Source organism: Episyrphus balteatus, chromosome 1 (assembly GCF_945859705.1).
Source record: "Episyrphus balteatus chromosome 1, idEpiBalt1.1, whole genome shotgun sequence".
Lineage (NCBI taxonomy): Eukaryota > Metazoa > Arthropoda > Insecta > Diptera > Syrphidae > Episyrphus > Episyrphus balteatus.
In genome coordinates this window covers 53,928,346-53,954,488 of record NC_079134.1, presented here as the reverse complement: position 1 = coordinate 53,954,488, position 26,143 = coordinate 53,928,346, and the positions used below count along the sequence as shown (strand labels likewise).

The 26,143-nt window shown below is 30.3% G+C and overlaps 1 protein-coding gene across 5 annotated transcripts in view; it reads right to left on the bottom strand.

Moving 5' to 3' along the window:
* LOC129920906 (protein abrupt) overlaps positions 1–26,143 on the bottom strand; it is a 70,111-nt gene that overhangs the window by 29,611 nt on the left and 14,357 nt on the right. For 4 of the 5 annotated variants that reach the window (XM_056002421.1, XM_056002422.1, XM_056002424.1 and 1 more), the window contains 5 exons: positions 18,933–18,971; positions 5,587–6,717; positions 4,713–5,019; positions 4,253–4,600; positions 3,959–4,190 (listed from right to left, as the gene is read on the bottom strand). In XM_056002421.1, the coding sequence (XP_055858396.1) occupies positions 3,959–4,190; positions 4,253–4,600; positions 4,713–5,019; positions 5,587–6,014 (1,315 nt within the window). In that variant the 5' untranslated portion in view covers positions 6,015–6,717; positions 18,933–18,971. The remainder of the gene's footprint in view (positions 1–3,958; positions 4,191–4,252; positions 4,601–4,712; positions 5,020–5,586; positions 6,718–18,932; positions 18,972–26,143) is intronic. The other variant, XM_056002423.1, reaches the window with a different exon arrangement.

Genomic DNA, 26,143 nt, shown 5'->3' with positions numbered 1-26,143 from the left:
AGAAATAAAAATAACATTTACTCTTTTGAAAACAAAATAAAGTTATTTGCCCAGAAAAAACATCCTTCAGTTGTACAAGAGTGCGTTACACTTGTGTGTCCACTCTGCTTAGTAAATATAAATTTGAATTTTGGCACACATGTGTAACTGCAAAACGACTTGCCTCGTGGCCCGTGTATCCTTTTTCTATATGCTTTTTTTTTGTCTATAACCGTCTTGACCTAGAAAAATATCTTCGGGTTACTTTAATAGAATAGAAAAAACTGAAAACGTAAAGTAAATATTGAAATTGTCAGAACGAAGAAAGAAAAAAAGGTATATTTTTCTTGTCTTCTCGTTGTTTGATTAAAATTTTATTTTTATTCAACTAACGCAAATGGGAAAAAAATTATTTATATGTCTATGTATGTATGTTATCCTAAAATAAATATGTAGGAATGTCTTTTTTCTATTTAAGATGAAAATGGACATAAGGAGAGTTTCTTTTTACATTTTACCATATTTGTTTGAAATTGGTCAAATTTTTGGGAGGTCTTGAATTTCAGCCTTAAGGGTTTTATTTTTCAAATTTTGTCTCAATTCTCTATTTTATTATTTTTTCCTAGGCAATGTGAAAGCAAGAGTCAAAAATAACATAGCTCTCAGATGTTTATTCATTTTTGAATCAACTTTTTGTGTTTGTATGGAATTATTTGTTTTGCATGCCTTTTTCAAAATCTTACATTCGATCCAATTTTAATTATGTATTTAATTTATAAAATTAAAAATAAATAATAACTTTGCTGATAGCTAAACACAAACACTTAAAGAAACAAATCTCCAATGATCAGACTGGTAACAGACCATAATATTTGTTTTTTTTTTATTATATAAGATCGGGCGTTTTAGTGGGTCAGTTATTCACAGCAAAGTAGAATCAAAAATTACCTGTGCGGTTCATTCATATAGAAGCAGGCAGAAATCTAATGTTGATAGTTATTTCCAGAGTAACTGGTGAACTAGACACGTTCATTTTTTTTATCTTACTGCTTGAGCTTTGAATACGAAAAGTTCTGCACATATTTCGACCTTCAAGTTTTTGCTTGGATATTATTCTGACAATTGTTGGAAAACAAGGTAAGTATTCTAGAGGAGCATTAACTTTGCCAAGAATGGATGATGTGTGACTGTTTGGAAATAAAAACGCTCCGGGTCATTTTTTTGTTGTTAATTGGTTTCCCTTTGCTGTGAATCGCTTTAATATTTTTTAGCAAACTTTTCATGGCCAATATGCATAAAAAATTAGTAAAGGTCCAACTTAAACCATCCCTGGGTTCGTGGCGCGTATGGACAACAGAGCTCTGGCCCTCTAAGCTGACAACTTGACGTGCGCAAGTGGCGACACAAGCCTAGGGTAGAGCTGAGAGTTAACTGGAGAACCTTTTTGGTTGAGATTGAAATCTATAACGAATATCTGCACGTTTTCTCAAACCAAATTAAAGAATTTTAGACCGTCACAAACTTGGAGTTTGTTTGCTTTAAAAAAAATGTTCTTGTACATATTTTTTGTACCCTTCTAACTTCTAAGACAACAAGCCTCTAACTGACAAATTCAATTGTTGTGCCTGGGTGAAAGCTACTCATGACTTACATTCACTCCACCGTTGTACATAAAACAGAAAATACATAATTAAGAACCTAATTTTTAATTAGTTTGGGATAATTTTTAAAAAAATATGTTGTTCAAACAAAAGAGTTGATGTCAGAACTTTAAACTTTGCCATAAAACTAAATTAATTTTATTTTACCTATTGTTTAGAATTTATATTTTCTTATTTAAGACATTGTTTATGAAATAAAATTGCGAGATAAAAATTTAATATATATTATACAGGCGCGCTTATGTTTCTTTCAATCTGCTTCTTCAAATGTATCATTGAATTTATTAATAATGATATAATATGAAGAATTTCTGCGAACCATGAATCTAACTGATAACTTTTAAGTCAAATACATTAAATGAACAGGGGCCCAAGAAAGGACTTTAAAATCACTGATTGTATGTATGAACTTTGAAATAGGCCCCAAAAATTCCCAAACAATCATCGAGAGCTATTGTCACTATTCAAAAGCACAGCGTCACACCATTTCACTATCCATTTTACACATTTTGATGACCATATATAGATTTGATTCGTACTTTTTTATTCGTATTTATTTTGGTTATTCCTATTTTTATAAAACCTACATACATATACCTACTCTCAAATGTGCTTTGTAGAATTTCCAATTAAATAGGTATAGACCTTACTATACTTCTCTGAATGGGTATAAGGACACTATACACAGGGTATATATGATTTCATATTTTTTTTTCGACTTATAACTTTTATGTCGTTTCCTTATTGAATGTTTATGATATTAAATTCGATCTGTGTCCCCTCATATAGATATGTGGATTTTTTTCTTTCGTATTTTTTTTTTTCTTTTCATATTGCTGTTTTAGCCATTTTTATCCAATACGCTTATTTTCTTTGTAGTTAAGCTGGTTTTGCTATAGTTTATACTATTAAACACCACGCATGCTTTTATACATTTCTACTATATAAGTATAGAACATGACATTTAATTCGAAATGACGTATGTGTATGGAATATTAAAACATATAAAATGCTATTATTACACAATATTGAAAAAAAGGATAACGTCTTACGAAAAAAAGAAAAACAAAAATACAAAAAACAAAAAAACGAATGTAAAGACCGCTCGTTCGCATTCGCATATACAATAGGATATAGCAGGCGGACTATTAGGATGGTCAAAAAGTTGATCGCACTTAAACGATGTGATATTATCATTTTAATGCAATATATCCTTGATATTACTAATACACAAGTGGTTCTTTAGGAAAGGAGGGATATAATGCTACATACATTTATGTATGTATAATATCCTTTCAGCAATGACCATCATGGATAAGGATATTATTTCATTTTTTTATTAGATATTTTATTTTTTTTTTTTTTCCTTTTCATCGATATGTGCTATAGGATACTATTTAGAGCACGTAGTACTTTCAACAAAAAAAAATATATAAACCTATATGTATCTATATATTCCAAAAAAAAAGTCTCTTCAAGGATATGTGAAGTGAATGTGTTTATATGGATGTTCGAGGAGTAGGGTCTAAGCGGAGAGAGAGCGAAGACATATCGAAAGTACTCTGTAAATGGGGATCGAAGTGTTTGCAATATCCTTGTGACTATAAGATTTTATGGTTATTTCACTTTCCGGTAGATTGCGGAGGTCGGAGAGCGATGAGGAAAGAACGGGGGCGCTAGGGTGGAATTATAGTTGGAAATCATATTCGGTTATTATTCATTATTGTTGGTAAATGTGTTTTTCGATATATTTTTGAAGACCATCGAAATCTATATGGAACATTTTTATAGCACCCTAGATGCGAGTTTAACAGAAGAGAGTTTTTGTTTAACTATTGTGATGGAGAGTTATAAGAAAGGTCTCAATTAAATAGTATTCTAAATGGTGGGCATGGGAATTAATGTTTTCTGAGCATACAACACAGTCTTATTACATGTGTTCCATATATAGTTTAATGAATTCATATGGAAGCCATATTATGTTTTAGTTAGAATTTCAAGAACCTATTGACTAATTTAATATAAATCTATTTTGTGTTTGAAGTAAAAATATGCTAAAGACAAAAACTTGTTGTATTTGAAATTCCACTCATATTTTAAAAGGATGCCATAAATATTAATTATTTTTTTCTAATTTAAATAATAAAACATAAAATTTTTAAATCAAAATAATTTTCAATAGGTAACAAGAGGCAAATATATAATATAATGAATGCTAACTGCAATTTTTTTTTTATAATATGCATTTGTGTCGAAAAATAAAAACATAAAATGTGTCTTGAATATTTTTTTGTTTTGACGTTTTTTAATGTACTCACCAAAATCATTGCCACCATGAATTCCTGATGGTCCAGGTAAAAGTCCCGGAATACCTTGTAGTCCTAAGAACGCACTTGGGAACGAATGAGATCTCTGATTGTCCAACGAACCATTCAAACTGTCCATTGTACCGTCCATTTGACCATCACCACGATCCGATGGTTCTGTATCGCTGCTGTTAGATTCTTCACCAGCACTTTGCGCATGCAATGATGCTAAATCAGGATGTTTCTGTATATTTTTTTTGGATTAGATACATATTTTGTTCCACATAAAAATTTTGTGTAGCCAACCTGATTTGTACCCATTTGTTGACCACTTTCTAGCGCCTGACTTAGCAAGGAATCTCTCAATTCTAAGCTGCGATCACGGTCGCGATCACGATCGCGCGATGTTTCACGACTATGATCACGATCACGGTTTCGTTCACGCGTTAGAGGATGTTGACCACTGTTACTATTGCTGCTACCAATACCAACACCTCCACTGCTATTTACAGGAAATTCTCTTTCAATTAAAAGACGTTCAGGACTGATACCATGCTGGGCACGGAAAAGATCGGCACTTTTTATACGTTTTTGTGGGGGTGGTGTCAAATGACTCGTTCGATTGTCATCTGACAAATCCCAATGGTGAGTTGACTAATAGAAATAAAAAACAAAAGAAAACAAAAATATTTCAAGGAATTAGTAAAATAATGTCCTCCGAAAAGCTGACAATTCAATTTTTTTCAATTGGCACTGTCTACTTTACTTTGATTTGTCTTACAGGTGACGGCGAGGCTTTGAGTTCTTGTACTGCGGGTGTGGAACTTGAACTTGATGTTAGGGCTGCAACAACCGCTGATGGTGTTGCACTATTGCTGTTATTGTTGTTGTTGCTGTTGTTTACGTTATTAATATTACTGCTGCCCAGACTTAATTTCGTACTTGTTATTGAAGATAATTTTGATGAGGATCCATTGACGTCGGCAAGTCCACGCACTTGAAGCAAATGTGCGGTCTTGAGAAAGTCAGAAAGCTGCTCATGACTGACATTCACTTCACCGTTATACATAAAGCTAAAAATAATAAAGAATTTAAGTTTTTTATTAATAGTTTGGGGTAGTTTTTATAAAATTTGTTGCCCAAACAAAAGAGCTGATGTCAGAACTTAAAACTCTCTCATAAATTGAATTTATTTTTTTTTACCTATTGTTTAGAATTAATTTTTTTTTACGGTAAACGCATTGATTTTACTTAAAAATTCGATTAACGCTTAATTAAAGCATTGATTGTCTCTGAAATAAAAATTGGTAGAAAATAAACTTATGATTTAATTTCGTAAAAACTTTTTTTTGCTATGCAGTTAAATAAATTTCAACCGTGGTTGATTTGTAGATACTTTTGTACCAAAAAAAAGTGCCAAGATTGTACCATCCTACTATCTGAAAACCATGAATTTGGATTCTTGAGAGACGAGAGTTTAAGAAATATGGAAATTTTCGATTCGAAAAATCGGATAATAAATACCAATGGAAAAAAAACTTTTAAAATCAAACTACTGCATTCAATTTCGTTTTAACCTTAAATCCCAAATTCCTAGTAAAATAAAAGACAAAATTGAAAAATAAGAAAAAAACCCTTACCTTAACAAGTTTTCAACATCCTCACAACGGATATCACGCAGTATAACAATCGGATGCTCACATGGATTGGCTTTTAATAATTTCCTAAAATACGGACTACACGCACTCAAGACAACTTTATGCGCGGTAAATGATCTCTGATCACAGGCCAATGTGACATCTACAAAATCCTCTTCATCTCTCAGGTGACGAAATGATGAAAGCATTGACGTCTGGAAGTCGTTCCATTTCAAAGCATAATGCTGTTGTTGTTGTTGGTTGTGGAAAGGATTCTGACTGTGGTGATTCTGCTGATGCTGTTGTTGGTCATTGTTGTTGTTGTTGTGACTTGATGGTGATGGCGATGTAGATATGGGTGGTGGTGGTTCCATTTTAGCCACCCCTGTATTATTGTTTTCTGTCGTTTGCAGTTGTGTTGATTCAGTCATTTAGGTTGGATTGTTTTATTATTTTCTTTGTTTTCGTTCTGTCCACGCGCTTTCTTTGCCCTTCTCGTGATTCTTATTTGTTGTCGAGATGATTTTTAACTTTGTTTTTGATTTGTGTTTTTCTCTTTCTGCGGATGGATAAATGCTTTTTTCTTAGCGTTAGTTGCTGTCTTATTGTTAATTCTTTTATGCATAAAAGTGTGAATTAGTTTTTTTTCTGTATTCCTTTTTCTTTGGAATTTTTTTTTTGTTCTGTTTAAAATTTTGAAATAATCAGAACGTTTGTTTTTTTTCTCAGTTTTCCGTTTCCGAAACAAAAGAAAATCCACAACTTAAACTGATAGAAAACGTATATCCTTGGTTTTGTTCTTAGTTTGTTTTCTTTCTTTTCGTTTTTTTTTTATGAATTCATCATTATGTATGTTTCTTTGGGGGAAATAAGAGAATCGGGGAGAAAAAAAAGGAGATGCTGTTGGTTATGGCGTTTGAGGAATTGTGGGGGCGCGCCAACACTATATCCAAAATGGGATTTGTTTAGATTTTAATGATGACATTTTATTGTTGTCCATTTTTTTGCCGTTTTCGTCATCTTTTCGAAACTGGGTGATGTTTTTTTCTTTTTTTTTGTTTAATGATTTGTTATCTATTTGTTTTTACTGGCCCAAATAAATTGTGTTAGCTTTTTTGCTAGACTGGACGGAATCTGAAATAAAAGAAAAATAAATAAAAAGCAGTTAGTTTTTAGTTTTAATTGGAATTTATAGTTTATGAAGGATATGTATATAAGACTTTGATATTAAAAACTTTGTAGCTTAGTGGAATGGATACAGTCGATGATGGTAAAAGAAAATCTTTACATAAGGAAAACTCGATAGTATGACACTAAAATGTCCGAAGCTTACTCTAGCCATAAGACTTGGTGGTAGCACCTTCAAGTTGTTGTTGTTCACAGATGTTTAATATTTTTTTTTGTGTTTTGATTAGTTTCATTTAAAATTATGAAACAAAAGAATTAAATGATTCACAATCGATTAAATTCAACATACTCGTATCAAACATAAGTTCAATAAAACTTATGATTCATTTTATTTTACTTCTGTTTGCAAAAAGGTTTTTGCACTCATCGTGGTAATTTCTTGCTCTCTCGACGCTCTGTAAAATTATTACAATCAATCAAACATTAGCCATAATTGATCTTAAAAAGCTTCAGGGCAGAACAAAGTTTTCTTCCATTGTACTATGGATTGGAACACAAAAGAACAGGTGGAACCATATATGGCAATCAAATAAAAATTAATATTATTCCATAGATGGTTGTTAGGGGGACGATGCAAGATTCTAAACAGTAGGTATATGTACCGGTAGTATTAGGGGGTAATGTGTGGTGCTAAAGTTAATACTATATGCTCATTTTATATTGAATCCTGTAGGTATGGAATATTAAAAAAAAAGAGGCCAAGGGTGATCGGTAAAACAGTTTTTCTACTCGACATCAAATGTTACTATGTATCTCAAGCTTTTTTACTTAAAGAGTACAATTATTCCGTCAAAATATCAACTGATTCGGTTTTTCCATTACATTATCAAAATTCAATAATGCAACTTGTATTAAAACATTAATTAATTGAGTGAAAATAAATGAATGACACCCGATTACACTTCTCATTAACTTAAAAAAAAAATACCTATACACCTGCAAGTATTTTAGAAGCAATACCTATTTTATAAAAAGATGATGTGTCTGACGCATAATTTCGTACGAATCAAAAAAGAAGACTATTGTTTTTTGATTACATCTAGCTAAATCTATACAAGACCATCATACCAGGTATACATCACTAGAATCGCATGTATATCATCATTAATTACGCTGCCTGCCACAAGGGGTCATAGACGAACATAGAACAAAAATCAATTACGTTCACTCAACTTAGGAAAAGTCAAGAAACAACAAAAAATAAAAGAAAAAAAAGAAAACAGAAACAAATTACAACAAATAATAATTGTAAGATCATTAAATTGAACAAGTAGTGTTTATGGATACGTTACGCTCCACACCAAAATGAAATCTTTTGTTATGGGAAAACCGTATGTCCATCATGGGCGATCATAAAATAGATCACAGGTTGTTCAAAAAAAAAAAAAAAAAAATAAAAAAAAACAACACACTCTTCAAATTTGTAGAGATTTTCTTTGGCTTATTTGTTAAGAAAGACCTTCACATTTCTTGAAACGGATCCACAAGCAACCACTGTCTGGTAAGACAAGCCAGAAGAACATCCAGTAATTGATGTTCAGTCATTTTTCATAATAATTATAAGATATGTGTGTGGTGGCTATTTTGGATGTTTTGCTTTTTACTGTTCATACCCCGCCATTACATGAAAATATTTATTCACTCATCAATTAAACAAGATTGGAGCATTTAAAAAACAATATAGTTTGAGTGATTAGTTTGGATCTCGGATGGTGGCGCAGGTAAAATTTCACGGGAAGCGAAAGCAAATGAGTATATGTATAGTAGGCATACAAGAATTATTGGGTGTGTACAAAGTTTTCTTTTCGATTCTGAACGATTTGAACCTTATCCGTAGATCCGGGTTACGGTAGCTAAGCCCAGTGGCGTGTGGGATAATAGCTTTGAGGAGGTATTCTACTTTAATATTTCTATGTTTAATAATAATGAATAAACGGAAGAAAAGCATTGTTTTGAGCGCATTTGGTTTTGATTATTTCATGGGAATTCCAGTATTAATTACACCGGTCCACAGAAAAAAATGGAGTCTGTAATACTGAACGGACCTACATATCTTTATGTATTTTGACGCACTGAATCGGAACTAAAAGTCAGTTTTGACGTGTAGGAAACATTAAAGCTTTGCACATTTTATTTTTATAGGATCCAACCTGAAAACAAAGCAATTTTGGTATATTTATTCAGAAAAAGTATTGTATTTAAGTGCCTTACACTTCTTTGCAAATTGAAATGGTCTTTAAATTAAAATGTCATCACGTAAAAATTAAAAGATTTTCTTATTTAATTAAATGGATATTTTTTTTATTGAAAAAATTCAAGAAATTAAGACGACTTGACTTGTCCGTTTAATTTAAGACGGATGTTTTCTTAACACACCATGTAGAAATCTGCTAAATTGAATACAGATTCTATTTGTTTTTAGCATATCATTTTTGTATGTGAGTATTTTATTTTTATATTTCACACGGGTATTTAAAATAATCTTACTTAAATTTGAAAAACCTCAAAGAGATCTTATTAACAAAACAATAATTTTGTAAGTACACGAATCAAATTTGATATGATATTTAAAATTTAACTATTAAACAAAGTTAAAAAAAATAAAAATACGACCGTCAGTTTGTATGAACTCCTTAAAATTTATTTGAATCTGAATAACTCAGCAGTACAAATTACAGTTGTAGAGCCTCTATAAAAAAGGTATTTATATCTCAAAGTACTCGTGTCGTGACCATCACATATTAGGTACATAATATAGATTTATAAATGTAAATCTCTTCTTTCATCTTTTCACATTGCATATAAATTTTCCCACGAACTTGTTGCTCTTTTGAATAAAAAAAAATAATTAATTAAAAAACAATAAAAAAAATCCCTTTAGCAATATCATTGCATATCAATAATTAAAACAACAAATCAAAATCAAGCAATTTGAACATGTGTGTAGAGGTAAAATGCACCTCTTCATCAAGTTAGACACATGACCATTTGAACATATCCCAGCAACGTTGACTTCTAATTTAATTAATTCTCATTTCATTCCTCCCTTCATTTATTGAAATTGAATAAAAATAAAAACAATCTATCACCTACACACAAATGCAATACCACAAATTTACGTATGTAATAATATTTGTATAAAATTTATTTAAAATAAAAAAAAAAAAAAAAACAAATTAAGCAAGCAAATAATAAATGCATGCACATGCACATATAAAAAAAAATATAAACGTACCTATCTAGCTACACCTATGATTCTAATTCAATACAAAATTTATCACAAACCACGCTAAGCCCACAAATTTACACAAAATGTCAAATACATATTCTCGTTCGAAATAAATGATTAACATTCTGCAATTAGGAAAATTTGTATATACATATGAATAAATGTGTATGTATTTAATTTTTTTTTTATTTTGTTTTTGCATGGAAAATATAATCTATTATTTTTTCTACACCCTTCTTCCCTTTCCACCTTCTTTCCAATTAGATGAAAATTAGATTTAAGCTTAGTTAGAAAAATTTCTAAAATAAATATAAATAAATATGTATGTTGTGAAAGTAGATGCATGCACATCTATCTAATTATATCCTCTATATTCAAATTGCATTTCATCGATGATTAGATCGTTAGATTCGGAATTAGATTCATTTGTATCTGAGTAATGATAATTGTTTGCATTCCTGTTGGATTTATATATTTTTTTTCATATATGTATGTATTTGTATTTTATTCAAAGCAATTATTATTGCATTGTCACATGCATTCATTAGATTTGAATTTGCAAAATGTCAATAAAATGCAAAATTTTAACACATTAATTTAAAATAATAAAATATATATCCTCTTCTCCACATCCAATCATCGAATATGTATGTTTTGTATGTATCTGGAAGGCCGACCTCAGTTTGATATAATACTGATTTTCTAAATTTGTTCTAAATTTTAATTTGACTATATAAATCACCCAAACCATGTTGTGCACAATTATCTCTTACATATCTAACATTGTTTTATCTAAATATATTGGGTTAAAATATTGATAAATTCTATATTGTAGTTCCATTTAAAGCTTCAAATATCTAAAAAAACATCCATGGCGATGGCGAAGGATGCCTTAGATTGTCTTATAAAAGACAAAAAACGACATAAAAATTAAAAGTAAATATTAAATTGAATAATTCAAAATAATTGCTCGCGAACTAATTGTGTTAATCATTTACGCAAATAATGAGATTCAACGTTCTGTCGTTATATTTTCTTACTTTGCCGACGACGAACCGTCCTATCCGGACGGTTTGGTGGTCTTTGGAGAGAGTGCAGAAGATAATAGCCGATAGAGAGGTGCTTCTTGGACGGGATGTTTTCTATTGTAGAATACTAAGATAGATTTTAATATGTTGAATGGTGGAGTGGGTGGAAATGAGGACTATTTAAATTGCACTGGCTAAAAATGTCTTCTTTCTTCTTTGTCACTCAGGTAATTTATCATTTCTCTGAAGCTCCATCATCCACAAAATCGATGTATAAAATTTTAAAGTTTATTCCTAAAAATTTTAAAGTTAGTTCCTATACTTTCACCAAAAATAATGGTATCATTTCGATGTATTTTTTTTTGTTTTTGTAAATTATTTTTTATGTAATTTCAGTTCTTCTATGTCAGATTAATTTTTATGATTTTTTTTATTACAAAGCCGAACAGTAATAGCAACTATACACACTATATCATACTTGTGTTGTAGATATCTATGTTAATTGTATATAATGTATACAGTACCGCTTTATGAACAAAATTCATGATAATTGAACTAATTGAGTAATTTCATTTGAAAAAGTCGTGTTCAATTAATTTTCATGATTTTTTTTTCGTGTGTGTACTTTTGCTCAGGGAGAATCTCTGAAGACTTGTCTTGAAACAGTATAGTTGATTTTTATTATTCGGCTTGCATTAAAAAAAAAGAATATAATAAATGGTGTTCTTTGTTTCTTTATTTTTTTGTTTTGATTTTGTTTGTTTAAAGTTAATTTTTTTTAAATTAATTTCTTTTTTTCTTACAGGACAGACTTACAATTTAGAACGTGCGTAAAAAATAAGTCATGGGTGTAATAAAGAATTTGTCTCAGTATATAAATATTTAATTAAGGGAATTAATGTAAAGGTGGTTTTACTAATCAAGCTTTACATGTTAAAACTGTATTTTAGAAAGTACAAACAAGGAAATCTTTGCAGTCTTTAGGAACTTGAAGTAAAATTCAAATGCTTTGCTTTTCCATTTTTCAAGATCGTCTAAGGAAATACCTTTTTATAAGCATGTATTATACATTATATATATTAAGTATTTGTCTATAATTAAGTAATAAAATCAAGAAAAAAAAAACTTTCCATATCTGCAAAACAGTTTCAATCTTTTGAATTAAGTTCATTGAACTTTTTATTTTGTTTATTTTTTCGATCTTGTATGTTAGTGCCTTATTTTATTGACATTGTGTGGGCCTATTTTGACATTTCATTTTGTTTTATTTGATTGATTTAAGTCTTTTACATCTTTATTACAAATCTTGGATTTTTATAGCCTTTACTTCACTCACAAGAAAAAAAGTAGGTAGGTGCCATCTCTACCAACAATTAAAAAAACAAGGAGAAGAAAATAATGTTTTATGATATCTTTAAAAAAATACGTTCGAAAGTTGTAAAGATAAAGGTCTTAGAGTTACACCTACAATTTAATTGTTTACAATATATTATATCTTTTGTGTCCATTTGCCCTCAATAGTATTGTGTACTTTCACCTCACGATAGTGGAATGATTTGTTTTTTTTTTTTTTTTTGGCAATAAAGCTTTAATGAAATTTGGAATTTGAATCTTGATTTTACAATTTACATAGTCGGCATAGAAATTGGAGATTAAATATTTAAACATATCGTGAACACATTCACTTAAACATAAGATATAAATTCACGACTGTATTGCTGTAAGATGGTTTTTTTGGTTAATGACTATGGCGTATTGGCTTTAGTGTGCTGAATTCAAAATTGTTTACAGATTTATTCTATTACGTCTAGTTTTACTCATTACTATTTTTGCTTTAAAGTTTCAAATCAACTATTATTTTTTGCAAAGTTCACTCATCATTTTTTCCTGAAAACGGTTTTGAAAAGAAAGAAAGATTTTTCTAAAACCAAGCTGAAACGTTACTGCTAACTACAGTGACTTAAGGAAAAATACGTGCCCTTGCACGTATTCAAGTTTGTTTCTAACCGACCTCCAAAAAGGAGGAGGTTTTCAATTTTTTTAGGTATATGTTTGATATAACTTTTGACTGGGTTAATCAATTTTAATGATTCCATTTGTATTTGAAAGCTGGTAATTGTGTGGCGCCATCCATATAGGTCGGTTATTATTTTTTTTTTTTTTGATAAAAAGGAATATTTGCTTTCAAAAATTGCTAGTGAAACGTGCAAGCACTTAAATCTCCAAATCCCGAAGAAAATGCATTTATGAACTTTTTCCCACATCAGTTAAAATACATCACTGACTTAGACCCTTTAAATTGTCCAGAACAGGATTCAAATTTTTGAATGGTATTTGGCCGTCTTAAAATAAGTGGAGAATTTTTTTTAATTTCTTGCACCTAAACAAATACTCTTCAGTACAAAATGCATACATAAACAAAATTTAAAGAAAAGATTCCTTTTAGATTGAGATTCAGTCTGTAAAAATCAAATACAGAGTCCAACAACAAACACTTAGGTACTGGGAATCACTTCACCTTCTTTCATTCAGTAAAAGTGAGTTGCGATGAACGTCTTGCTGCAATTTTAATCAATGAAACATCCTTTCAAAAATGAAAACATGATTGATATAATATGAAAATTTTTTCTGCTAAAAACTTTTATTTTTTGTATATGATCTAATTTAAACTAGGTACCAGTACAATCGAGTTTTATAAATTATTTAAAAAATATTTTTGTTCAAAATTTCTTCCCAAATTATTTTTTTCTAGGTTTTTGACAAACCTTCAATAAAATCTTTCTTATTTAAAATTTCGAAAAATCGATAGGCAAAAGCTTAAAAGATGCTGTAGGTATGCATGTATCATACAAAAAAAAAACAACTTTCTTCTTTAAAATTTATATCTTTATTATGTGTGTGTTTTATTACTTTTTGAAAAACTGAAAAGTTAAACTAACCCCAAAATGTTATATTCAACGTCGAAAGGCAAGGCATAGAAAATCCGAATACTGATTGTTTTTTTTTTTTCGTGAATCGATACGGTTTATTTGGGTTCTCTCATTCCCTGAAAGTTTGTTCAATAATAATAATAATTATTATCATTTTGCTTAGAACATGTGAACAATGAAACAGTTGTGTAATAAATTTTATCTTGTGAATACATTTGAATAAAATTTCTATTTTCTTTTTGTATACATTTTGTCTTTGTAATTATGTGATGGTAATAAAGCTAGTCTCTGTTATGGAATTTCTTTATTTTTTTATGCATCGGTATCCTCAATCTTGTAATTGTAAAATCCAATGTAATTTATTACAAATTTTGTTTAAGAATAGATACTTCCTAAATCGAAGATACCTATAAAAAATTAAAATTTTAAGCCGATTGGAGTCATAAATTTAACCCGTCTTATCCGCTAGCGGTCTTGACATCTTGAATTATTATTTTTTACAATACCTACTTTAAAAATTTGGGACACAAACCCATACCCGTACCCACTTTTCAATGTGAACATTGAGATGAACAACAAAAAAATGAAAGGAACAATAAAAGTTTATTCCAAATTGAGTTCGGATATATTCTTAGGGCAATATTGTATCTAATATCGATGCATGTATCTATGCGACAGAAAGGAACCGCACCATGGAAGCTTAGTGTCATAATATCGCGCGGCCAGCTTTTTTTTATCGCTTTGCTATACATTGATATTAAGTGAAGCCAAGCAAAAGAACTAAGCCAAGCTAAAAAAATATTGCTACAACATGATAGCGATCCAAAAAAAAAAAAAATAAAGAACTACAACCAATATACAGAGTAGGTACCTTCTAAGTTTAGTGAAGCATTATTAGGAATTAAATTTACGAGCGGTATTCTTCTATCGGAATAATGACATAAACAAAAATTCAATGGAAATACAAAATTATAAGATGATGCCAAATGAATGTCTATGTACATTTAAAAGAACAATGTGTATGGTTTGGTTGATATTATTAAAGAGGGGGCTGATTTTTCTCTTTTTTTTTTTTTGTTCTGAGTTGTGATGTATGGTTACTCTCGTATTTTGTTTGTTTTGTAAGCATAAAATCCTAATATTTTTTGAGTACTTGTTTATAAAAGTTTTATACTGACGCAATGATAAATATCACTATCTTCTGAACAAAATATTGACTATATCGTTTTATAGTATCCTATCCACTCAATCCACTTATCTACACTTTAAAAAATATCTTTTTAATTTTAGAATGAAAAGTGTAAGTGGTGTATGGCAAAAAAAAACGAAGTTATCACACATATCGTGCAACGAAAATTAGCTGCTCATTGAAATCAATTTCAGTCAACAGGGAACAACTCAGGCCATTTTCGATCCCCCTCTAACTTCTGTACCAATGATGCTAGAAATTTCAAACTTGCTTTGTTCGTTGGGCTAGCCAAAAACGCTCCTAACAAAATTAAAATTTTTGAGAAGTTTCTGAGATACAGGGCTTCAAAAATTACAAAAATCGTAACTGACTGACTGACTCAATCACTCGCTGAGTAGATCATCAAATTATGGAGAACTTCCCGTTATCGTAGAAACTTGTAATTTGGCACAATCATGGGTCTTGTGCTACATCCAATGCAAAACAAATAAACGAAATTTACGATTTTCCCTTCTGGGGGCGTCGTAACCCCCATTTTGGCTGAATTATTATAGAGTGCTTTTGATTATCATATTCTATAGAATCTTGAAACTTGATAGATTGGTAGAGCTGGTAATTAATAAGATTTACTCTCCAAAAGGCGTGGTATCCTTATCATCAAATATTATAGAGCAAATATAAAATGCTTTATCTACAAAAAATTTATGTGCGCATTGGCCCTAAGTTTAAGTGGTTTCTGATATAAGAATTTGTACTTACTCTTTGATTGTACCTTCAATTAAGCGTTTCTGAAACTATTGATTTCTTAAGTCATACCACAGATTTATCTTCTTAAAGACTTTTTCGAATACAACACAAACAACACTATCCTTAAAATAAATTAATATATTTAAAGAGCAAGCAAAATTAAAAACCGTCAAGATATGCCAACACAATTTACTTTACCGATTAGTTAAGATACACTTTACAGTAAATTTCTCTCGACGACATTATTGCCCCTTTAAATAGTGTTTGATACAGATACACAGTCAGTTGTTGTTTCCTCTGATGTCTTTCCATAAAAAAAACAATGAGTATTATAATTATTATTGTGCCTCATTAGAATATGACTTCATTATGATGGCGTTACGATGAATTCCGATCGATTGAAGACGAAATTAAAGACTAAATAAGCAATAAGCAACATTATTTGCGTTTATTTCTCATTATTTGGAGCGCGTTTGGACTTTTAATGGACCTGCACTTAGGTATTTCAAATACACAAACGAACCAAACGAAACGAATAGACTTGAATACCTACCTATATAGTTTATTTTTTTGTGCCATTTAAATTCGAAAGATACAAATTTGTGTGTGCTAGCTGCTGCTATGCCATCCATAATACACACAAATGGGGTAAGAAAAACTAAAGGAGCGCAAAGCCATCATATTGATCGCTGCTCCGCTCCGCAATGTTTCAATTAAAAGCATTATTATTCTTATTATTGTTTATTTCCTCAAAATTGCTAATTGATTTTGAATATTTAGGTTTCTATTGCTTGTAGCTCATTATTATTTGTTTTGAAAGACGATCGACATGAAAGTGGGATGAGTATAAGAGTATCTATATCTTTGTGGCCTTTAGATTTGATATGAATTTGTTTTAATGTGCCTCTGTTGTTTGTCATTTATGTGAGATCGTTTTTTTATATTTTTTTTTAAGAAACCGGATAAATTAATCATTTTTCAATTGCTTGCAAAAAGAAAATGCGTATATTGATAAATACGTAGATAGTTGACAAATTAATTAATAGATGTGTATGAAGAACCTACTTTAATGGCAATATATCTACCTTTTATATGTATCATAGTCATCAATATTCTTTTGTTTCAATTTTTCAAATGTAAATTGTTTTTTTTTTTAAGCCCAGTGTTAAAAAATAAAAACAAAAAATAACACACTTGACCGGAAAAAATTATTCTTCTTTTTTTTTTAATTCAACAAGTTTCTCCGGCCAGATCTAGCAGCTTCTAGAAATAGCTTATTATTTCTTTATCAAAACGCCAAAAATGCAATCTTTGGTGACTTAGTAAATGGAGTCAAAGAATCTATACTTATTTTCTCTTCTTTACTCTACAGCATCTGTTACATAAAAGAATCACTTTTCGTTGGCTTTTGCGACAGTTTCCCATGTTTGCTGTAAATAACTCCAGCACCTCAGAAAACAAAGTAAGTTTTTAAAAACTTTTCAACCAGAAATGTTCACTTTTACATGACCCTGATTCCAATTTGACTGGGCTAATATTGAAAAAAAAAGAGATACTTAAATCAAAGAGAGTGGAAAAGAAGATCTTTCAGTGCGAGAAAGCAACCTATTCAGAAATTTTTTTTAATAAATTTTTCGGAAAAGAGGCATACTAGTCTGTTACTTTAATCGTTCAGTCGATCGTCCTCTACAAAACAAAATACAAGGTCAAATTTTTTACCGAAGTCCTAGTAATCCGAGTAAAAGAGGAAGAAGAAGAAAATCATCTAGGTACCTTACTACTTTTTAAAACAGTATCGAAGGAAGCGTTCGAGATAACATTCACAGAATAAATTGAGCTTAAGTCGGAGTTAAGGTCATTTAAAAGAAATTTCAAAAAGAATAAGTTTTTGTCAAATGAATTTATATTCAAAAACGTCGAACTTCTAACCAAAAGGAGATTTGACTTTTTCAAAGAGTATTTCCAATTTTACTTTATTTAAAATTATTTTATTTTTTGCTCATTGGTTAGAAATAATAAAATTGATTTAACTATTCGGTTCGGACATACGAAACTTAGAGCTGAGTAAGAACTTTTTATTTCCTTACCAACTCACCCGTTTGCCCTTGGTCTATGTTTAAATAAACTTTATTAAAAATTGAAAAAAAAAAATGAATTATTTGCCGGTGCGATGACGGCGCGGCGGCGGCGTCTATCTATTTTGATTCCGAACTCATATTATTTTACTGCGAGGACTGGGTTATGCTCATTTTATAAGTATGTTCTTGTAGGTATACGAGAGTACAATGTTTTATACTCATATATGCCGTTGATGGCGACGACAATAACCAAACGACTATGATGATGATGATGATGATGTTTAACGAGACAATAATGTCATGTTGCTTTGATTAAACGAAACATTTTTATTAAAATAATTACTCGTTGGGAGCAAACATTAATTGAATGATACGCGACATACTGTACAAGTGGGGCAATGTTAATTTGTTCATCGTATAGTTGTGATTTGTTGTTTTTTTTTTTTGTTTGAATTTTTTTAAAGGGACCTTGATAGAAAAAACAAGTTAGACTTCCACTTTTAAGTTATATGTATGTAATTTGAATTTATGAATTATTCTCAATGATAGTTAAAAATTTATTAATAGAATATTATCTGAGGTAGTACAAGGGATTGAAATAAAAAAAAAAAACTTGCAAAATAATTTATATTACTTTTGAAAAGCTTAATTTCATCAACATAATAAGGACCGACGAAGTTTATATGATCGAAATTAATTAATGGATAAAATAAACAAAATTGCACCTAAATGGTCACCTAGAGGGACTCCAGAATTAAGAATAAATTGATTCGAACATACGATACAAAAAACAACAACACTAAAACGCACTTTTTTTTTAAATACGAAGAGATCCAATTTAAGAAGCTACTATTCAAACCAAGATTGTTTTTTTTTTTTAATTAATGAATAATGACAACACTTGTCAAAGGCTTTATTAAAATCAGTAGGTTATAATAAATTATAAAGGATTATACTTACTTATTCAAATATGTTGTTAAATCAAATTCATAGATTTATCTGAAAATATAAAAGAAAAAAAAACTATTAAAATCAAATCTTTTTAATTTAAAACACTTATTATTATCACAACTAATTGGTGAATTGACCCATGTCACTAATAATAATTCATATGAAACATTATAACGATGTCAACAGCACTATCAGATAATAATGACTCAACAAAATATCCTCTTTAACCCCAATGGCGGCACACTTCGCGTCGTCGGTCGTGGGTCGTATTTGTTGGACAATTTATTCTGCCAATATAATATAGGGTAAGTATCAAAGTCTACAATAGAACTCATACATATTCGATGGCATGCTCAACGGGCATATCAATAATTACAATTACACGAACAAGGCGTTTCATAAAAAACAAGCGTTGACTTGGCACACAAAATGGACAGGTGTATTTTTGTTATTATGTATTACCGTAGTCCGTAGAGGTATAGTGTTTATTTACGTATAGTTGCTTTTATCCTTGGAGAAGATAATAATAAGTCTCATAATAAGGCGTTAGCAATTACACACGAATGCTAAAACAAAAAATTATGAATTCATAAATAAAATTAAGAGTTTTTATTGCAAATAATGAAAGAAATCACCCTTAGTAGTTGTGTTTGATTTTATTATTTGACCACTGTAGTCACAGGGTGTAACTGATATAAAAATGGATCTTGACTTTTTGATACAAAAAATAAATAATTGACTGGTATTAATTGGCAAAGTATTTAATGATTTAAAAACGAGTCTCAAAAAAATTAATCACAACCCACGCCGAACTAGATATATTTCGCACAAGAACATTGGTTTGAACAAAGTGGGATCGGGATGTAGTCCTGACAAAATCATAAGCGAAGGATGTACTTTGAGCCTTAGGGTTGTAACCTTTTTTAATTTGGCAAGATTACATTTTAGGTATAGCGGCATTATTTACAAATCATACTCTTTTACATTTTGTCAACTTCTTATTTGAAAACATACTATTTAAGTCAACTTCTTTAACTATGCTATCTTCAAAACACCCTGTATACACTTAAGGATCCATTTTTAATGCTTCAAACGTCGAACAACAATGAAACGCCTATCGGGCATTTAATCCCTCTTTCCAAATTCACATCATAAACAAATTTTTAGTTTTCCTATGTGTGCCAACTAGTACTAAAAATTAGAAACAGGGTAATCAAAACACCAGATCCGTTTTGTTTTCAGCAGCTTTCTACAAAAAAGGAACCCCTCTAGAAAAAAAAATCATGCCAAAAGGTCTGGACTATAAGAATATTTTTTATTACCTCTCATTTACAGTTGTTATTCACTCAAAGGTGTGTCATTGCTTGTAATTAATGGTTACCAATTACCATTTTTACTTATTTTTTCCATCCCCCCCCCCCCCAAACATAAGAGAAACAAAATTAAATAAAACCAACGAGTAGAAGGGGGCAAAGAACTTTTCCCAACTTCAATACCACCTTCGCATCAGTATTTTTTTTTCTGCTGTATGATGAAACTGTCGTTGCCGCGTTGACTTTGTTTTGCGGCCCGTTCGTCTGTCGCGCCGGTCGGTTGGTCAAGTTGACATTGGCATTTAACGATGGCAGTATTTATTACCGGGAAGATGGCGTAAATTAATTTCTTCGCCAGAAACCCCATCTACAATCGGTATCGTAGTCACCCGCCCCTCTATTTTCGGCGTGTGACGTCGGTCGGTGAAAGAGGGTCGGGGGTGGTTCCAGGGAACTCAAAATCACAGGTTAAAATGCCTTCAAGAGTCGATTTTTTTTTCTGAGGTTTGTGAAACCCGCTTTTGACAACACCGCTGACCCATCGCCACCGTAGTCGGTCGTCGCTGTGTAGCCGGTTAAGTAGTGGGCAATATTGTGGTGTTAGTTAAGGAGTGTGCTCTTGGGGCTTGATGGTGATTTACCTTAAGGTCATCTCGGTTGGTGGGTGACAAAGTGTGTAACTGGATATCGTTTTGGTGGTCACATGCCAAGGCAAAAAAATTTATTTCCTGTGCGCCTTGGTTAATTTTAATTTCACAACAACTCGATTTCCTTCTTGCTGTATAGTAACAGGGCGATGTCTTTAATTGGAGTAATTAGGTTGACATGAGGTTTATTTTTTTGTGTTTTTGTTTCTTATTTGGTTGGGGCATGGCCTCAACGAATGGGATTGAGTTATGTTAAATCTGATAGAAACTAAGAAAGATGGACATGTCTTAAAGGGTATATATATATTCGCTTACATAAACATCGTGAAATAATAACCCCCACCTTTATAATAGTTGAAAGCAAATGATAGAGGCTCTGATGGTAAAATGACTACAATGGATTGCTTTATGTCTTTTCTGATAAATAGTGTATGTACCTATTTATAACGTTCATTGGTAAGGTATGTAGTTAAATGTAGTCGTATTCAAATACAGAAAATTATATTTAAAGTACGGTTGTGATAGGTGTTTTTGCGATCCACAACTACTGGTAAATCGAGATTTAACAATTGTTTAAGCTTCATATTAAACAGTCAAGCTGAAAAAACAAGAGTTTTTGTTAATTCTTAAGGATCTATTCCTAAGATCAAATAATCGAGCGGAGGTCGTAGTTTCATCTGAAACCTGAAATTATCAAATAAACGCTAAACTAAGTATGCACAAATGTACATTTACTAACAAATTTTAAGAAATTTAAGTTTCATTACCTCATCTCATCAATTATGAATGTAAATTTCAACGTGGGAAGCCCCATCGTCAATAGACCGAAAATTGTCTTAAACAAAAAACAAAACAAAAAACAAAAAATATACATACACAAGACCCTACTTTCACCAATTGGGTGGGTATTACTTTTATGAAAAAGCTTAAATCGATTAATAACTAAATCTGAGTTTACCTACATTTATACTTTTTAATCATTAAGTTTTATTTAAATCAACTAAATGAAAGATTGTCACACAAATATTTTCAAACCAATTACAAAAAAAAAATGCAGATTAAACTTTCTTTTAGAGTTTTTTATATGGAATTGATTACTTTCTGTTTAAGACATACTTTTATCAAATTAACAAGATGTTTTTTTTTACCTCTTTTTAGGTTGCTTTATTAATGTTAAAATTGAAATATTGAATACGAATGAAACTAAAGAAATCATTGACCTCAACTAATATATATCTTTTCTGTGCTAAAGTTGTATAAGGCTAAGTTGACGAGTAACATTTGTTTTAATTAGAAACTAAGAAATTGAAGAAATTACTCATTTCTTTGAGTAGGTTAACCACAATTTCTTTTATTAGGTATTCCAAGTTTGTTATTCCAAAAATTTTTGTTTTCTTATAAATTTTTAACTGTTACATTTCATTTGTTAACTTTAATAAAAAAATAAAGGTACATCTCAACAAGCATAGGAAGGAATTCAGATTCTCTGATTTCTGAGGAATTTTTTTAAATAAGTATTAACTTTTCTGCCTTAATTTTTGTAAGCTGTGAATTAAATGCAAGGTAACCTTACCTAGACTTAGCATTTATCGATTACGTTATTCTTATTTTTACGTTATAATTCTGATGGATAAAAAATTATATTGCTTTGATGGTTAATTGCTTTTTCTTACTTTTTCATATAGTTATCTTTATCTGGTGCTATGTAGCAATTATTAAAAACAAAATAAAAATAAATAAAATTAATTTAATCACCCAGTGCTGTGTTTTATTACTTTTTTTTTTTTTAATTTATTGCATTTATTTGGAAGATCTGCTTTTAATTGTTTAATAGCGAAGGCGGCAATGGTTAAATATGAAAATTTTTTTTTTATTTAACTTAACACCCATCCCATCCGCTTACGTTTTTACAAGATTGAGGGAAAAATACAATAAAACATTTGAAAAAAAAGATAATTTTCACGAATGTTGCGTTAAAATGTACATCTAAAACCAAAGTGTTGCAGGTTTAAAGTGTGTTTTTTTTTATTTTATTTCATTATGTTTGCATTCATTTCGGTTAAATTGAAAGGACGTGAGAAATCCCCAAGAAAGTACACACAGTATTAATGAGAGCGGGTATAAGATACATTTAACATTATCTTTTTTTTGTTGTATTTATTACGCTTGAAAAAAATATATACAAAAGAAATTAAAAAGATTTATTACTCTTTTATTTGAGTGTGTATTTTTTTTGTTTGTAATTTCGTGTACATTCTGTTGGGGTAATTTTTTTTTCATACGTGTGCTACCTGAAGCCGAACGAAAAAAGACTGACCATGACAGTCCGAAACGAATTTTTTTTGTCTTCGACTACCTAAAATTTTGTTTGATCACTCGCTGTGTTTAGTCGATTTTCTGTTGACGCTTGTTTGTATCTATGTCTACTGGTTGGTTAAACTCAAGCTTTGTATCGATGCATACAAAATAATATAGTAGGTTATTTGATTTGAAATATCTAGAAGGTTGGTACCTAGATCTTATTAACTTTAAGAGAATTTTGTTACTGTTTACTCCAGTTGTTTTTTTTTTTTTTTGAGATTGTTTTAACGCCTTGGGGTCAAAACACTGCGCGGGTCAAAATTCTTCTTTCAAAATTCTGCTTTTAATAATTCTGTTTTATAACGTTTTTGATACTGATAGATATTCGCATAAAAGTTACAATATGACCCTCAATGATCAGTTTAATTTTTAACGAAGTAGGTATCTACTATTTAGTTTTGTACATTTTTATACATTTCAAAACAAAAGTACAAGTACATAAATTTAAAATGAAAAATGGAAATCTTTCTTATTAAATTAAATAAAGAAATTAAGAAGATTTGTTCGCTTAATTTGCGACGGAAGTCTTCTAAGCAAAAAAAAAAAAAAACATGCATAAATCTTCTTTAAATACAGATTTTATTTTTTAAGCCTATCTTTTTTTCCGTGAATGTAGTTAAGTTGGTTTATTTGTTTTAACATTGTTGGCAATCAATTGCGGAAATTTCGATTTCATCGTTTACTGTATTTATAATATGTAGGCCATATTATTCACTAGTTTAAAAAATACACCTGGATGTAGGTAAAGAAATTGAAATGTCAAAAATAAATCCAAATCTATGATTTTCACTATCACACAGAGAAAAAAATTATCACTTTTAACTATTTTTAAACTATTTCCATAGTTAAAATCGGGATAACTATTTTAGATTTGGATTTATTTTTGACATTTGACAATTTTACATCCAGATGTATTTTTTAAACTAGTGAATAATATGGCCGTAAATGATTATTTAAGTACGTTATAGTTAAGCAAAAATAATAATTTTACATATTTGCTTTTTAATACTTACAAAAATATTTAATTTCAATAATTCTTAAAAATTTAATATGTACATTCAAATGCAAAGTATTAAAGAATAATTTCTTGTGTTGCCATAAATGTATCCCCAAACGCCAGGATTTTCAACAGTGTAGGTACCCAATTCACACTAAGAAAAAGATGCCCTAACTAAATATAGATTATGAGTTACACACCTACGGTATAGTAGATAAAGTACAAACAAAAACCCGAAATGCACAATTTAGCACGCATTGGCATTTTGCTTATTCTCTTTAAATTATTTTAGGAGTTGTTATTTTTTTTTTTTAACAACCCCTCGTTTTCGTCCTTTTTCTTTCAATTGCGCTCGTTACAGTGTTTAATGTTAGCCGGCACACACAGCACACAGGTACATTTTTTTTTAACATCATATCGAGCCAAATATACACCATCACCAAGCGATTAACTCATAAGAAATAGGAAACAAAATACCTACGCAAAAAGGACTCTCATTACTAAGACTGACTCCTATAAGACATGAGGGCGAATCCTGCCGCACTAAAGTACACTGAAGATCACTTAAACAAAAAAAAAATAATAAATGAATTATTTATTAAACGAGATAAGCGAAAAAGGACAACGTAAATAAATTGTGATAATGTATTTTTTTTTCTTGTTCAATTTCTTGGTCTCTTATTATCTTGCACAAAAGGTTCATGTTTCAAAAATGCAATTGAAAAAAATAGGTACCTAGCTAGCTATACTTTTTTTTAAGGAATCAACGCCTTTAGTTAGATACTTGATGGTGTTAAAAAGGTCTTTTCAGCGGTGAATAACTTCAAGTGGTTATTCACTTTAAAGGACGTTACATAAATAAAAAGACTACAAAATTTAATACACTATTGCAGGTTGTAGGTAGGTAGATATGAGGAATTTGATGTGAGCATTGGTGGACATTGGCGAGGACATCACACATATGCCGCACATCCCTTTAAAAATTATAAAAAGTCGCTTAAAATCTGTAGGGTCTAGATATATTGCTAAATAAATAAAGGGATACATTCATGTACTGAAATTATTTGTTTAATGATATTTCACAAAAATGATGAAAAGATTACCTACTTTCAGAAAATAAAGGATGATGAATGGGAATTCCCATTTTTTTTTTCTTATCTTTCATAGAGTTTCCTTCTTCATATATGTTAGAAATTCATGTATAATTTCCGATTAAGAGATTTTGTTTGATGGGGAGAATAAAGATGACGACGAGCGCCAAACAATAACCAACATGTTGTAGTTGCACCACCAAACGAACACAACTTTCAGAAAAAAAAGAGCGTGTGAATATAATTTTGAGTGCTTTTTCTTTACTCAAAATAAAAATAAAAACTTAAGAGAATGAAAGAGATTTTTTGAAATTTTTAGCTTAACCAATGAAATTTCATTACAGAGTTATAATAATGGCGGCAATTACATTAAAACAGTTTCGTCGTCTGCACTATTAAAGAGATACCGCTTGTCTGCATATAACCGATAGACGCGGAGTCATTGAAAACAATGTGAATGTGGGGGAGGTTAGATAGATGAGATGATAATAATGATGATTATAATTGTGAATGATTTTGCTGGGGTTGCAGAATTACTAGCTAGGGGTTTCTATTTTGAATCTGAGAAAAGAAGAAGGCACATTTTGACTGTTTGGTAGGTATTTTATTTTTCATTCTACATGGGACAAGGCTTATAGAGTTAATTTTGCTAACAGTTTTTTTAGAACGATTGACAAAGGGTTCGAAGGCCAACGTGCTGATAATAAAGTGTTGTCGATGATTCTGTTATGTAGGTAGGCACTAGTATCCGGACAGTTAAGGTACTTTTGAACTTTGACGTCGAATAGTTTTATTGTTTTTCAAGCTATAG